Source organism: Panthera tigris, chromosome B2, assembly GCF_018350195.1.
Source record: "Panthera tigris isolate Pti1 chromosome B2, P.tigris_Pti1_mat1.1, whole genome shotgun sequence".
Classification (NCBI taxonomy): Eukaryota; Metazoa; Chordata; class Mammalia; order Carnivora; family Felidae; genus Panthera; species Panthera tigris.
In genome coordinates this window covers 99,102,499-99,115,530 of record NC_056664.1, presented here as the reverse complement: position 1 = coordinate 99,115,530, position 13,032 = coordinate 99,102,499, and the positions used below count along the sequence as shown (strand labels likewise).

Genomic DNA, 13,032 nt, shown 5'->3' with positions numbered 1-13,032 from the left:
GGCTGGAAAGGGTACACTATTACTTGGGGGCATGGTGCCCAGGATAAAACCAGAGTCTGTTACTGAGCAGTAAAGGGAGAATAGGTATATAGACCGCCAGCAGTGTCTGCCACAGAGAGGATTGAGAGTGGAAGTGGGGAGACCAGTTTAGTACAGCTGCTAAGTAATAGTAGCTTAGTCTCTTACAGAAGAGATTTGGTTGATAGTCTTGAAATGCAAGAAATGTAACTGTTTGATAACTAAGTAGAGAAGCTATTCTGCGGGGAAACCTAGAGGGTCGAAGCCATGGTTTTGATACCATGCTAGTTCAAGTTCTGGGAGTAAAAATCGTGCTTGAATGATTTTAATCCTTGAGTTACAAATCTTTCCACGATTTTAGAAAAATTAAAGATTTTGGTACTAACGAGAAACATTGATAAGAATGGCATCGATAGGAATTACATTCCAAAAAACTATCCAGCGTGGCTTTTTCAACTGGGTAACATACATTCAAAGGGGATTTGCAATTAGTTTTTCTCGAAGATGAAATCATGAGTGGTTTTATTTTTCTGCTCTATACTGTAGGTTTTATACACTTGGCACATGGTGACTTTTTTTTTAAATGGGGTAAAATGCACACAAAATTTAGCATTTTAATCATTCTTAACTGTACAGTGGCATTAAGTACATTCATAGTTTTGTATGCTGTCACCACCATCCATCCACAGAACTCTTTTCATCTTGCAAAACGGAAACCCTGTATCTTTAAAGAATAACTCCACATTTCTCCCTTTCCCCCAGGCTCTGGCAACTTCCATCCTACTTTGTCTTTATGCATTTGCCCACTACCTCAATAGAAGTAGAATCACACAGTGTTTGTCCTTTTGTGACTTACTTACTGCGTCTAGCATAATATCCTTAAGGCTAATCTATGTTGTAGTATGTGTCGGAAAGCATACACCACATTTAGACATTTTAAAACATTATTTTATTTTTTTAATGTTTATTTATTTTTGAGAGCAAGAGTGTGAGTGGGGGAGGGGCATAGGGAGAGGGAAAAAGAGACTCTCAAGCAGGTTCCATGCCCCCTGTGGAGCCCCCGAGGGGCTTGATCTCACAACTAGGAGATCACGACTGGGGTGGTAATCAAGAGTCAGGTGCTCAACTGACTGAGCCACCCAGGTGCCCTGAGTTTATACCACATTAAAAAAGAAAGTTTGAAGATCTAATTGGCTTTATTAAATGATTCATGAATCAGGTAGCATCTCATCCAGCAAGTAGAGAGGTGCTCTGAGGAGTTGAACAAAATGGAAGGTTTTTATAGGAAAGAGGGTGGGGCAAGAGAGTTCTAAGCAAAAGAGAAGAAAGGACTGTTTCAGGCAAGATCATGTGTCCTTCAAGGAATGGGCTGGAGGTCTTATTATGCAGATCACCATATCTTCTTTTGAGGGATGGAGAAGGCCCGTGGCACACCTCAGTGGTGATGATCAGAAAATTTTTGACTGACTAGTTAAGACTTACATTTCTAGGGAAGTTGAAACTACATTTAGATCTGGTGTTAAGCCCTGGTTTACTGACTTGGGGCCTTAAATTAAGTGATGCCTCTTAGGACTTTTGATTTTCTTTTTAACAGTTACCTCCTTGGGATTAGACTCTCAGTTTAACTGAGAGATGTGCTCAAAATTTAAGGCATTGGCACTACTCTCAGCTATTGCTCTGGAAAGTTCCCACAGTTGTTGTTGCTGTTTCTTTATGTGGTATCCATAGGTCATGTTTTTGGCCTAATCTCTGTGATATTCACAAGCAACAGCTTCAGGTTTGCGGTTTTTAAGTCAGTCATCCTTGTTGTTGTTGTTGTTGTTGTTGTTGTTGTTGTTGTTTCTCCTGACATCCCCGTCTTAGGGAGGTCATTTGCTTGGTGGTTAGTGGCTGCCAACAGGCGCTTAGAGTTTTTTTGAGAATGCAATTTGCCAGTGAGATTATTATGATTACTATAAATGGATAATTTCTAATGTTTGGAGTGCATTTTGGAGCCATGGTCCCCAAGACCCAAACAAATTAAATCATATGGATCAAAGAAAGACCTGCTGAATGAGTCACCTTTTTTTGGCCACGTGGCCTGCCCAGTGATCTTACGTAGTTAAGTTTCAGCTTCCCCAGAAATGTTAATCCAGCTATAATTAACTAGTGGTATTGGCTATAGCATAAACACCTCCTTGCTCAACTAAAAGATAATCAAGAGCTATCCTATTATCAAGAAAAACTCTGGCTAGAAAGTCTAAGGACCTCTTTTGGGCTGCTATTGCTTTTGCAGATTTTGTAATAATTTTAAGAATTAAGGAGAAGTTCTTGATCATAGCCTCATTACATTTATCCCTAACCAGGGAAATAGGGACCTGTCAAAGAAGTGAATCCTGAATCGTGAATATCTCCTGCTAGTTCCTTTTTAAGTCAGCAATGTTAAGTATAGGGGAGCCTGCCAGTGAGATGTCTTATTTTGCTTAATAAAAGTTAGAGGCATAGATTTTCTCTAGCCTGATATAAATGGTTGTTCTAGTTTCCAGAAGTTACCTCCTTAGTTATGGCCTGGGAGGTAAAGATGAGTATGTTATCTTTCCAAGCCAATGCCAGAGGAAAGGAAAGGAAGAGAAGAGAGTTTCATGTTTAGTTAAAGTATGAAATCTTGATCCATGGTCCTGGGCAGTAACAGTATACCTTGATGTCAGCTACTTCTCTTCCTCATCAAATTGATTTGGCGGGTCTCCCCTGTCTGCGCAGCACTGGATGTCGGGTGGAGCCTTTTGTGAGATGTGTATTCAAGGCTCAACGTCTTTTAATTTTGCAGCAGTGTCCGTGGTCAGGAGCACTTGGTAAGGTCCCTTGCGATGAGGTTTGAGGGCTGGTGTCCTTTGATGATGTTTCTGGAATATCCAATCACCAGGCCTAGAATGTGACCAATGGGATCCTTTGAATTGGGATCTGGGATGGCTTCTTTAACCTGTTAATGATAGGCTTGAGTGTAAGACATTAGAGACTTATAGTAGCTGGTCATACTAGGCTGAAATAACAAGGGATCAGCAGAAGGTGATAGACATTGGTCTCTTGGTGATTTTCTCATGTGGAATGAGTTTGTTTTCCAAAGGGGAAACTGGGAACAGTCAGCAAGATCAAAAGCAATAGCTTAGCCAGGAAAGTCCAGGAGTTTCATCAAGTTTAGAAGTTTTAAGTTTGAGGATCCCATTAGTTCTTTCAACCTTGACTGATGACTGAGGGTGATAAGGGCAATGAAAATTCAGAGAAGTTTGCAAGTCTTTCATTAAGGCTTGTATGATGTGCCCAGTGAAGTGGGTGCCTCCATCACTGGAGATTACAGGAGGTATGCCTCAACTATACCACAGTTTGTTTATCCATTTACCCATCAATGGAGACTTGGTTGAGTTCCAGTTTTAGGCTATTATGAATAATGCTGCTATGAATATGGGCATATAAATATCTCTTTGAGAGTCCCTGCTTTGAATCCCTTTGGCTATATACCCAGAAGTAGAATTGCTGGATACTATGGTAATTTTATTGTTAAATTTTTGAGGAACTGCCATACTGTTTTCTTTGCAATTACCCCATTTTGCATTCTCACCAACAACACACAGGGATTCCAATTTCTCCATATCCTCACCAACACTATTTTCCACCTTAAAAAAAAAAAAAATTGTTAGTAGCCATCTTAATGGGCGTGTGATAATATCTCATTGTGTTGAATTTTTTTAAAGCTTATAAAATATTTAAGAGTGAGTTATATAATCACATGGCGGCAGTTTTATTTAATTAATTAATTAACTTTAAGTAGGCTCCTTGCCCAACATGGGGCTCGAACTCACGACCCTGAGATCAAGTCGCATATTCTACTGATTGAGCCAGCCAGGTGCCCCATATGGCAGCGATTTAAAAAAATTGAACAAAATCACCAGTGCTACTCTAACACCAATATTATTTTAATGTTATCTGGAGATGTATGACCATATATATATTACTCATGATTGGAGTCATAAACATTTCCCTTTTTTTTTTTTAACACGTTTTGTACAACAGTCATTTGAATTTTAAGTTCCCAGGAAAATGTTACAAATGCTGAAGAATCTATATAGCATGATTGAACTTATGGACATTTATAATTGTTTGGTTTCTTACATATAGAGAAGTGCCTGGTTTATATGATTTTAGTTCCATAGTCTGGATGATACAGTGACTAAGTAGTCTGTTTGAATTGCACATCTGCTACTTCTGGCTGTGTGTGTTTAAGCAAGTTTCTTAAGGTCTTGTGTCTCAGTTTCTTTATTTGTAAAGTGAGGATAATACCTCAGAGTTGTGAAGACCAAATGACTTAATACCTGTGGAGCTCTTGGAATTGTTCCTGGCACATCATGCATCTCATAGTAGACTTTGCTGCCCTTATTGTTTTATGGGGGGAGGATTTTATCAGCTTGGTTTTTAGAAATATATGCAAGTAAGTAACTTAGTGTCTTAGATCCTTAGCTTAGAATGTCACAAGCAGTGTTTTAGCGGAGGGTGCAGTCTATAAGATTGTTTTGGGAATTAAGAGAAGATAAATCTGAAGCAGATAATGTTGGGCAAATAGCTAAATTAGTAATATGGTACAACCGTCTCTTGGGGACTGTGATTTTTCAGGCTGCCATTTAGCCCTGACAACTACTGTAGGCTCTTTTGGTCAGTTTAGTCTTTTTGCTTTGGGCTTCCTTCCCCGTCTCATTCCCCAGATTCCTTGGTTTGGTGCTCTGTATTCCCTCTAACAACTTAAAAAAAAAAAAATTCTTATTTATTTTTGAGAGAGAAAGAGAGAATGAGAATAAGAATGAGTGGGGGAGGGGCAGAGAGAGAGGGAGACAGAGGATTCCAAGTGGGCTCTTGAGCTGACAGCAGACAGCCCAATGCGGGGCTTGAACTCATGAACCATGAGATCATGGCCTGAACTGAAGTCAGATGCTTAACCGACTGAGCCACCTAGGTGCCCCTATAACAGCTTTCATTAAGTTGGTAATTTAAGTCAGATGCACTGATTTAAATTTTTACAAAATATAGCATTCTGTGATTTTTAATACTTATTTCATTTGATATTCAGTATAAATCTGTGAGATGGTGAAGGAGTCCTCATTGAACAACTCTGGTTGTGCTAAGAGATTAAGTGACCTGCTTGATGTCTCAAAGTAATTGAATGGTTTATCTGGAACTTGAACTGAAGCCATCTGACTTTAGGGCAAATGTTTTATAATATTGTTTCTTCCTTGACATAACATGTTTTAAGGCAACACTTTGTTTCTTCTTCCCTAATTATTTGATGACATTTTTAAGGATTTCTAAATATTACATAAAGATAACATGCCCCCCTCTTTTAAATTAAACAGAAATTTTTTTAATGTTTATTTTTGAGAGACAGAGAGACAGAGTGTGAGCCAGGGAGGGGCAGAGAGAGGGAGACACAGAATCCGAAACAGTTCCAGGCTCTGAGCTGTCAGCACAGAGTCCAGTGCGGGGCTTGAACCCACAAACTGTGAGATCACGACTTGAGCCGAATTTGGACGCTTAACCTGACTGAGCCACCCAGGCACCCCCTCCTCTTTTAAATTTAATAGCTAGTAAAATTATCTAATTCCTGCCCATCTACATCAGCTGCATTTTGTAAGTCTTTTATCCTACAAAAGAAAAGAATGAGTGAAATCTGAGTTCTAAAGATTTTACCTGATTATATCCTTAATTTTTTTTTACAAGGGTGTTCTCTGAAAAGCTTTTCATGTTTCATACTTATATTTATTTTATAATATTGGAAAAGGTAGATTTCTCCCTTACTGCCTAGCATATGTAGTACCTTGCTCATTTCAACATTACTGTCCAACTTAAATTAAATCTTGGCATTAGAATATCTTTACGGTTCTACTTTTCCCTTTTTCCTCTGCCTTGTCCTCTTCCAGATCTGTTTCTAATTGTTTTTCTTCTGTAGCCCCAACAATCTCGGGTCCTAGAAAGAATGTACCTTGAGCTGTAGGGTCTATCACATTTCATGATGTGAAGAATATTTTTCTGCTTAACTGCTCTTATATTCTTAATGTATGTATTGGCTCTTCACATAATTTCATTATTTATTAATTTATTAATATTTATTATTTATAAGTAACCTCTACATCTAGTATGGGGCTTGAACTCACGACCCTGAGATCAAGAGTTGCATGCTCTACCAATTGAACCAGCCAGGTCCCCCCTCTCACGTAATTTTAAAAATTAATTTGTTACTTTCGGCATATATGAATTCCTACCTTGTTGCTCCTCTTAGTATCTCCAGTAGTACAAGTCACTTCTTTTGGTGAGAATATAAATTAAATAAGGCTCAACTTTTGTTTTTTTTTCATGTAATTAGCTGCATAACATATAATGAACTCTGAATATTATCGGTATACTGTTGATTTGCTCATTGTCAAATCTGAGATCTGATTTCCTTGGCAGATATGTAGACTTGTGATAGGCATTTGGCATTTTATGTTTTGGGCAGTGTAACTTTAAATCTACATAAACTTCTCTGCCTTTTGCCTCTGCTGTGTTCATAGATTCCAGGAGGGCTTCGTGTATGGACCTCAAGCGTTGGAGGTAGCAGACTTTTCAGCAGAAGGTAAAGCAGAGTGTTGCCTTCTGGTGTCACTGTGTGTGTGTGCTGGGGTGGGTATGTGACAGGTGAGAACTCGTCACAAATGTCGCCACAAAATAATTTATAATGATGCATTAAATAATTCACAAAATTAAAGACCAGGTTCTATAATTTTATTTAGTATTATTAAAATCCGTACAAAATATAAACCTTTAGATAGAACTAAAGACTGAATTTCACTCTCTGCTGTTAACTAAAGAGTAGGAGTGATTAAGAAAAGAGAGCATCATAATGTATGGTTTCCACTGCCTCGCTTTCTCAGACCTAGCTTCGTGATGATTTCTTCCTGGGAAGTTGTCCAAGGCATTATTCATATGTTGTATTCTTCCCTGCTGCTCCTTTTACTGAAAGATTGCTTCACAATAGAGGCAGCCTGGTCCATGACTCATGACTAGAGGATAGACATTCTTGCTGTAGGTCCCATGTGCCAAAAATGTTAGTTTCCAATATGTTAATTACTTCTCTCTTCAGAATGTGTTAATATGCTCTTCTCTCAAGTTAGTTCTTGTCTCAGGAGAGAAACAAACACATCCCACATATTTGTAAAATATGTTTTTATAGAGACCTTCTTAATGAGTTACTTTTAAAGAAAATAATGTGACACACCTTTCCGGGGTAATGCTCCTTTGACTTTTTTTTTTTTTTTTTTTTAAACAATAGAAACGTTTTACCTTTTATGTGCCAGTTAGTGTAGATAGTACTTTCTGTGAATTTGTAAAACCACTTACGAACTTTCTTCGATGATGCTTGAATAGAGGCTTTTTGTTGTTGTTTGTTTTGCTTTTAAAGATCTATAGCAGCTGACAAAATGTTGTAGTCTAAGACATAATGTTCATAATGTGGCTAGTTTTTAGATAGATTCTGAATGGGATTAGAGGAATGGCTTTCTTATTCTGGAAATTTCATCTGTAGTGGCTATACCTTTTATTTTAAATGCAGGTTGTACACCTTATGCGAAGTTAGGGTAGTGCATATTTGGTAAATTTCTACTTTGTGCCCAACACAGGATCATTCCATTTTATAATCAACCGAATGTAACTATTTCTTTCTCTTTCCTCCTATTCAGAGAAGCTTTTATTAACTAGGAGGTAGTTAATGGGGAGATGAGTTTCAGACTGTTTATTGTAGTTAGCTGCAATTTTACCTCTTAGGCCATTTCTCCTTTCTTTTACTTTTCAGTGGCCAGTTGGAGGATATTTTCTATTTACTGACAATATTAGAAGTAATTTCTTGAAGGCCTTTTCATGCTTCATTTTCAGGCTAGTTGGCTATATTCACTACTGTTGAATTATGCAGCCTTATATTTGCTTAACTAACCTGAGTGTGGTATATTTTGTTACCAGTTGAGAATCTCAATATATTACCCTAAGCACTAGCATAAAAGATATAAGATATGAAGTTAAAGATAAAAGAACGTTTATAAAGATAAAAGTTCTGCTTCTATCAAGGCAGAGAAAGACTCTCCTCCCCATGTCCTTATCCCCCAATTTCTATGAGATGTGATGTGATGAAATAGATGGTTCTAAAATATTTTTTCAAAAATGATTGTCTTTATTTTTTAGAGCAGTTTTAAGTTTATAGAAAAATTGAGTGGAAAGTACAGAGAGTTTTCATATACCCCCTTACTCCCCCACCTTAACCATCTTGCATTAGTGTGGTACATTTGCTATAATTGATGGGACAGTATCGTTAGATTATTATTAATTAAAGCCCACAGTTTACCTTAAGGTTCACTCTTTGGGTTGTATAATCTGTGGGTTTGACAATGTATAATCATATGTATCCACTAATATGATATCAAACAGAGTAATTTTGTTGCCCTGAACATATCCTGGGCTCCACTTATTTATCCCTGGCTTCTTTCCTTTGGGTCCCTGGCAACCATTGATCTTTTCCTGTCTCTATAGTTCTACCTTTTTCAGAATGGCATAGTTGTAATCATACAGCATGTAGCCTGAGATTAGCTTCCTTCATTTAAGCTTCCTCCATGCCCTTCTATGGCTTGATAGCTCATTTCTTTTTAGTGCTGAATAACATTTCATTGTCTGGATGGACCACAATTTATTTATCCATTCACCTACTGAAGGATATCTTGATTGCTTCCAGGTTTTGGCAATTATGAGGAAAGCTACTATAAACATTCATTCATGTGCCAGTTTTTGTGTGGACATAGTTTCTAGTTCATTTGGGTAAATACCAAGGAGTGTAATTGCTGGATCGTATGATAAGAGAATGTTTGGTTTTATAAGAAACTGCCAAACTCTTCCAAAGTGGCTGTGTCGTTTTGCATTTCCACCAACAATTAAGTGGCTCTCCTATTGCTTCACGTCCTTGTTAGCATTTGATTTTCTGGGTTTTGGCCATTCCAATAGGTATATCCTTTGTCCCATTGTCAGAGATCATTTGACTATATTTAAGTGGGTCTATCTTGTTTTGTGTTTTAATTTGCAGCCCTGTAATGACATATGATGTTGACCATCTTTTCATATGCTTATTTGTCTTCTGCATATCTTCTTCGGTGAGATGTCTGTGTAGGTCTTTTGCCCGTTAAAAAAAAAATTTTGTTTAATGTTTATTCATTTCTGAGAGACAAAGACACAGTGTGAGTTGGGGAGGGACAGAGAGAGAGGGAGACACAGAATCCGAAGCAGGCTCCAGACTCTGAGCTGTCAGCATGGAGCCCGATGTGGGTCTCAGACTCACGGACCGCGATATCGTGACCTGAGCCCAGTCAGACACTTAACTGACTGAGCCACCCAGGTGCCTTAAAATGGGGTCATTTCACCTCAATAAATGGGGTCCCTTATTGAGTTTTAACAATATCAAATTGTATATTTTGAATACCAGTCTTTTAATTGATATATATTTTGCGAATATTTTCGCCCAGTCTGTGACTTGTCTTTTTAGTCTCTTGAAAGTATCTTTTGCGGAGAAATTTTTAATTTTAGTCAAAAGTCATCTCCAAACTCAAGATCATCTGGATCTTCTCCTACATTGTCTTATAGGAGTTTTACTGTTTTATATTTTACATTTAGATCTGTGTTCCATTTTGAACTAATTTTTGCGAAGGGTGTAAGGTCTGTGTCTAGATTAATTTTTTTTTTATGTGGATGTCCCATTTGTTTAGGCACCATTTGTTGAAATACTGTTTTTTCTCTCATGTTGTCCTTTGTCCCTTTGTCAGACAGAGATCATTTGACTGTATTTGTGTTGGTCTATTTCTGGGCTCTCCATTCCATCCTATCAATCTATTTCCTATTCTTTTGCCAATGCTACCCTGTCTTTTTTTTTTTTTTTTAAACGTTTATTCAGTTTTGAGAGAGAGAGAGACAGTGCGAGCAGGGAAGGGGTAGAGAGAGAGGGAGACACAGAATCTGAAGCAGGCTCCAGGCTCTGAGCTGTCAGCACAGAGCCCAATGCAGGGCTCAAACTCACAAACCATGAGATCATGACCTGAGCCAAAGTCTGACGCTTAACCAACTGAGCCACCCGGGTGTCCCAATGCTACCCTGTCTTGATTACTGTAGCTTTATAGTAAGTCTTGAAGTTGGATAATGTCAGTCTTTTGCCTTTTTCTTCTTCAAAATTGTGTTGGATATTCTGAGTCTTTTGTTTTTCCATGTCAACTTGAGACATTTTGTCAATGTCCACAAAATAATTGGCTGGGATTTTGAATGGGATTGTGTTGAATCTATAGATTAAGTTGGGAAGAACAGATATCTTGTCAATTGGGGTATTCATAGTCATATACATGGAATCTTTCTCCCTTTATTTAAATTTTTTTTTCAACGTTTTTTATTTATTTTTGGGACAGAGAGAGACAGAGCATGAACGGGGGAGGGGCAGAGAGAGAGGGAGACACAGAATCAGAAACAGGCTCCAGGCCATCAGCCCAGAGCCTGACGCGGGGCTCGAACTCACGGACCGCGAGATCGTGACCTGGCTGAAGTCGGACGCTTAACCGACTGCGCCACCCAGGCGCCCCTCTCTCCCTTTATTTAGATCTTTCTTGATTTCTTTCCTCAGTTTTCCTTATATAGATCTTGTACATCCTTTGTTAGATTTATACAAAAGTATTTCATTTTGGGGGGAGCTAATGTAAATGTTATGTTTTAAATTTAATTTTAACTCCAACTTTTCATTGTTGATATACAAAAAAGTAATTGACTTTTGTATACTAACCTTGTATCCTGAAACCTTGCTATAATCATTTATTTGTGCCAGGAGGTTTTTTTTTTTCTTTTTTCTTTTTTCTTTTTTTTTTTTTTTTTGTTGATTCTTTGGTATTTTCTCCAAAGATAATCATATCATGTGTAAACAGAGAGTTTTGTTTCTTCCTCCTTAATTAGTATACTTTTTATTTCCTTATTTTACTGTATTAGCTAGGACTTCCAGTATGATATTGAATAGGAGTGCCTTTTTCTGATCTTAGGGAAGCCATCTAGTTTCTTTCCATGGAGTATAACAATCTTAATAGATTATCCTAATCAATAGTATAAGAGATGTAATGTACTGCTCATATTAGGTCATAGGAGGACTCTTTCTCTTCCTCCCACTCTCTTCCTCTCATTGAATCTTCTGTGAGAAAGATAGGATTAAATCGATGGTTTTAAAAATATTTTAAATCGTGGGATTCAGGCAGTTTTTTATATTTTATGTTATATCGTAACTGCACACATTTCTTAGTTCCTCCACTCTTTTGTGAACTTCTGTAGGATGAATATTTTACCTCAATATATTATTATAATCCTTGTAGGGTCCAATATGCACTGCTGTAGGCAAAACTATTTGTTGAATGAAAAACTTAATTTGAGACTCTTACTGTAAACCTCCATTTTATTAGAAAAGGTAGATAACCAATAACATCAGCCCTCTTATCAATTAATCCATAAATTATTTGATTGTTAGTTGCTAGGTATTGTGATGGCTGTGAAGGCACACCATGATGACACCTCCACTCAGAAAACTATTATCCATATAGGAAATGTTAATTTCAAATGTTATGTTTCATTTTTGCTGTTATTTGCCAAAAACTCATATTCCTGTATCCCTTCCTAAGCATTCTAATTGAAATGTTTACTCACAGGCTTCTTCTTTCATATTATCTTAAAGAAAGTTTGCAATTTTTTAAATGTTTACTTATTTTAGAGAGAGAGAGCGAGAGTGAGCAGGCAAGCATGAACAGGGGAGGGGCAGAGAGAGACAGAGATACAGAATCCGAAGCAGGTTCCAGGCTCTGAGCTGTCAGCACAGAGCCTGACGCGGGGCTCGAACTCACGGGCTGTGAGATCATGACCTGAGCCGAAGTCGGATGCTCAGTGGACTGAGCCACCCAGGCGCCCCTGAAATATACATTTTAAAAGGGTGAATTTCCATGGTGCCTGAATTCTTGTTTTGCTTTACTGTGCTATATGGTTTTTTTTTTAATTTTTTTAATGTTTATTTATTATTGAGAGAGAGAGACAGAGCATGAGCAGGGGAGGGACAGAAAGAGGGGGGAGACACAGAATCCAAAGCAGGCTCCAGGCTCTGAGCTGTCAGTACAGAGCCCGACGCGGGGCTCAAACTCACAAACTGGGAGATCATGACCTGAGCCAAAGTCGGATGCTTAACGAACTGAACCACCCAGGTGCCCCATACTGCACTATATGTTTTTTTAATTGATGTACAATTAACATACAATGTTATATTAGTTTCAGGTGGACAACATAGTGATTCAACAATTCCATACATTATTCAGTGCTCTTCATGATAAGTGTTGTAACCATCTGTCACCGTACAATGTTATTAAAATATTGACTGTATTCCCTATGCTGTACTTTTTTTCTTATTTTTTTTTTTTTAACATTTATTTATTTTTGAGACAGAGAGAGACAGAGCATGAACGGGGGAGGGGCAGAGAGAGAGGGAGACACAGAATCTGAAACAGGCTCCAGGCTCTGAGCAGTCAGCACAGAGCCCAACGCGGGGCTCGAACCCACGGACAGTGAGATCGTGACCTGAGCCGAAGTCGGACGCTTAACCGACTGAGCCACCCAGGCGCCCTCCCCTATGCTGTACTTTTAATCTCCCTGACTTATTTATTTTATAACTGAAAGTTCCTACCTCCTAATTCCATTTGCCTATTTCACCCATCTCCCCACCCACCTTCCCTCTGGCAACCACCAATTTGTTCTCTGTATTTAAGTTTATTTTAAGGGTTATTTCTTCATTTGTTTTGGTTTTTATATTGCTCATATATGTAAAATCTTAAAAAAAAAGAACTGACATTTATTGAGCCTCTAGCTGGACACATGCTAAGCATTTTATATATATGATCTCAATTATTTTCAAAATAGCTGTGT

At 38.0% G+C, this 13,032-nt stretch overlaps 1 protein-coding gene across 17 annotated transcripts in view; it reads left to right on the top strand.

Moving 5' to 3' along the window:
• CDK19 (cyclin dependent kinase 19) overlaps window positions 1-13,032 on the top strand; it is a 189,448-nt gene that overhangs the window by 41,573 nt on the left and 134,843 nt on the right. For 13 of the 17 annotated variants that reach the window (XM_042986995.1, XM_042986979.1, XM_042986978.1 and 10 more), the window contains one exon: window positions 6,591-6,652. The exons of the other annotated variants lie outside the window; for them this stretch is intronic. Coding sequence is in view for 6 of the 13 variants with exons in the window: in XM_042986979.1 (XP_042842913.1) it covers window positions 6,591-6,652 (62 nt within the window). In the remaining 7 variants the exon portion in view is untranslated. The remainder of the gene's footprint in view (window positions 1-6,590; window positions 6,653-13,032) is intronic. 17 annotated transcript variants of the gene reach the window in all.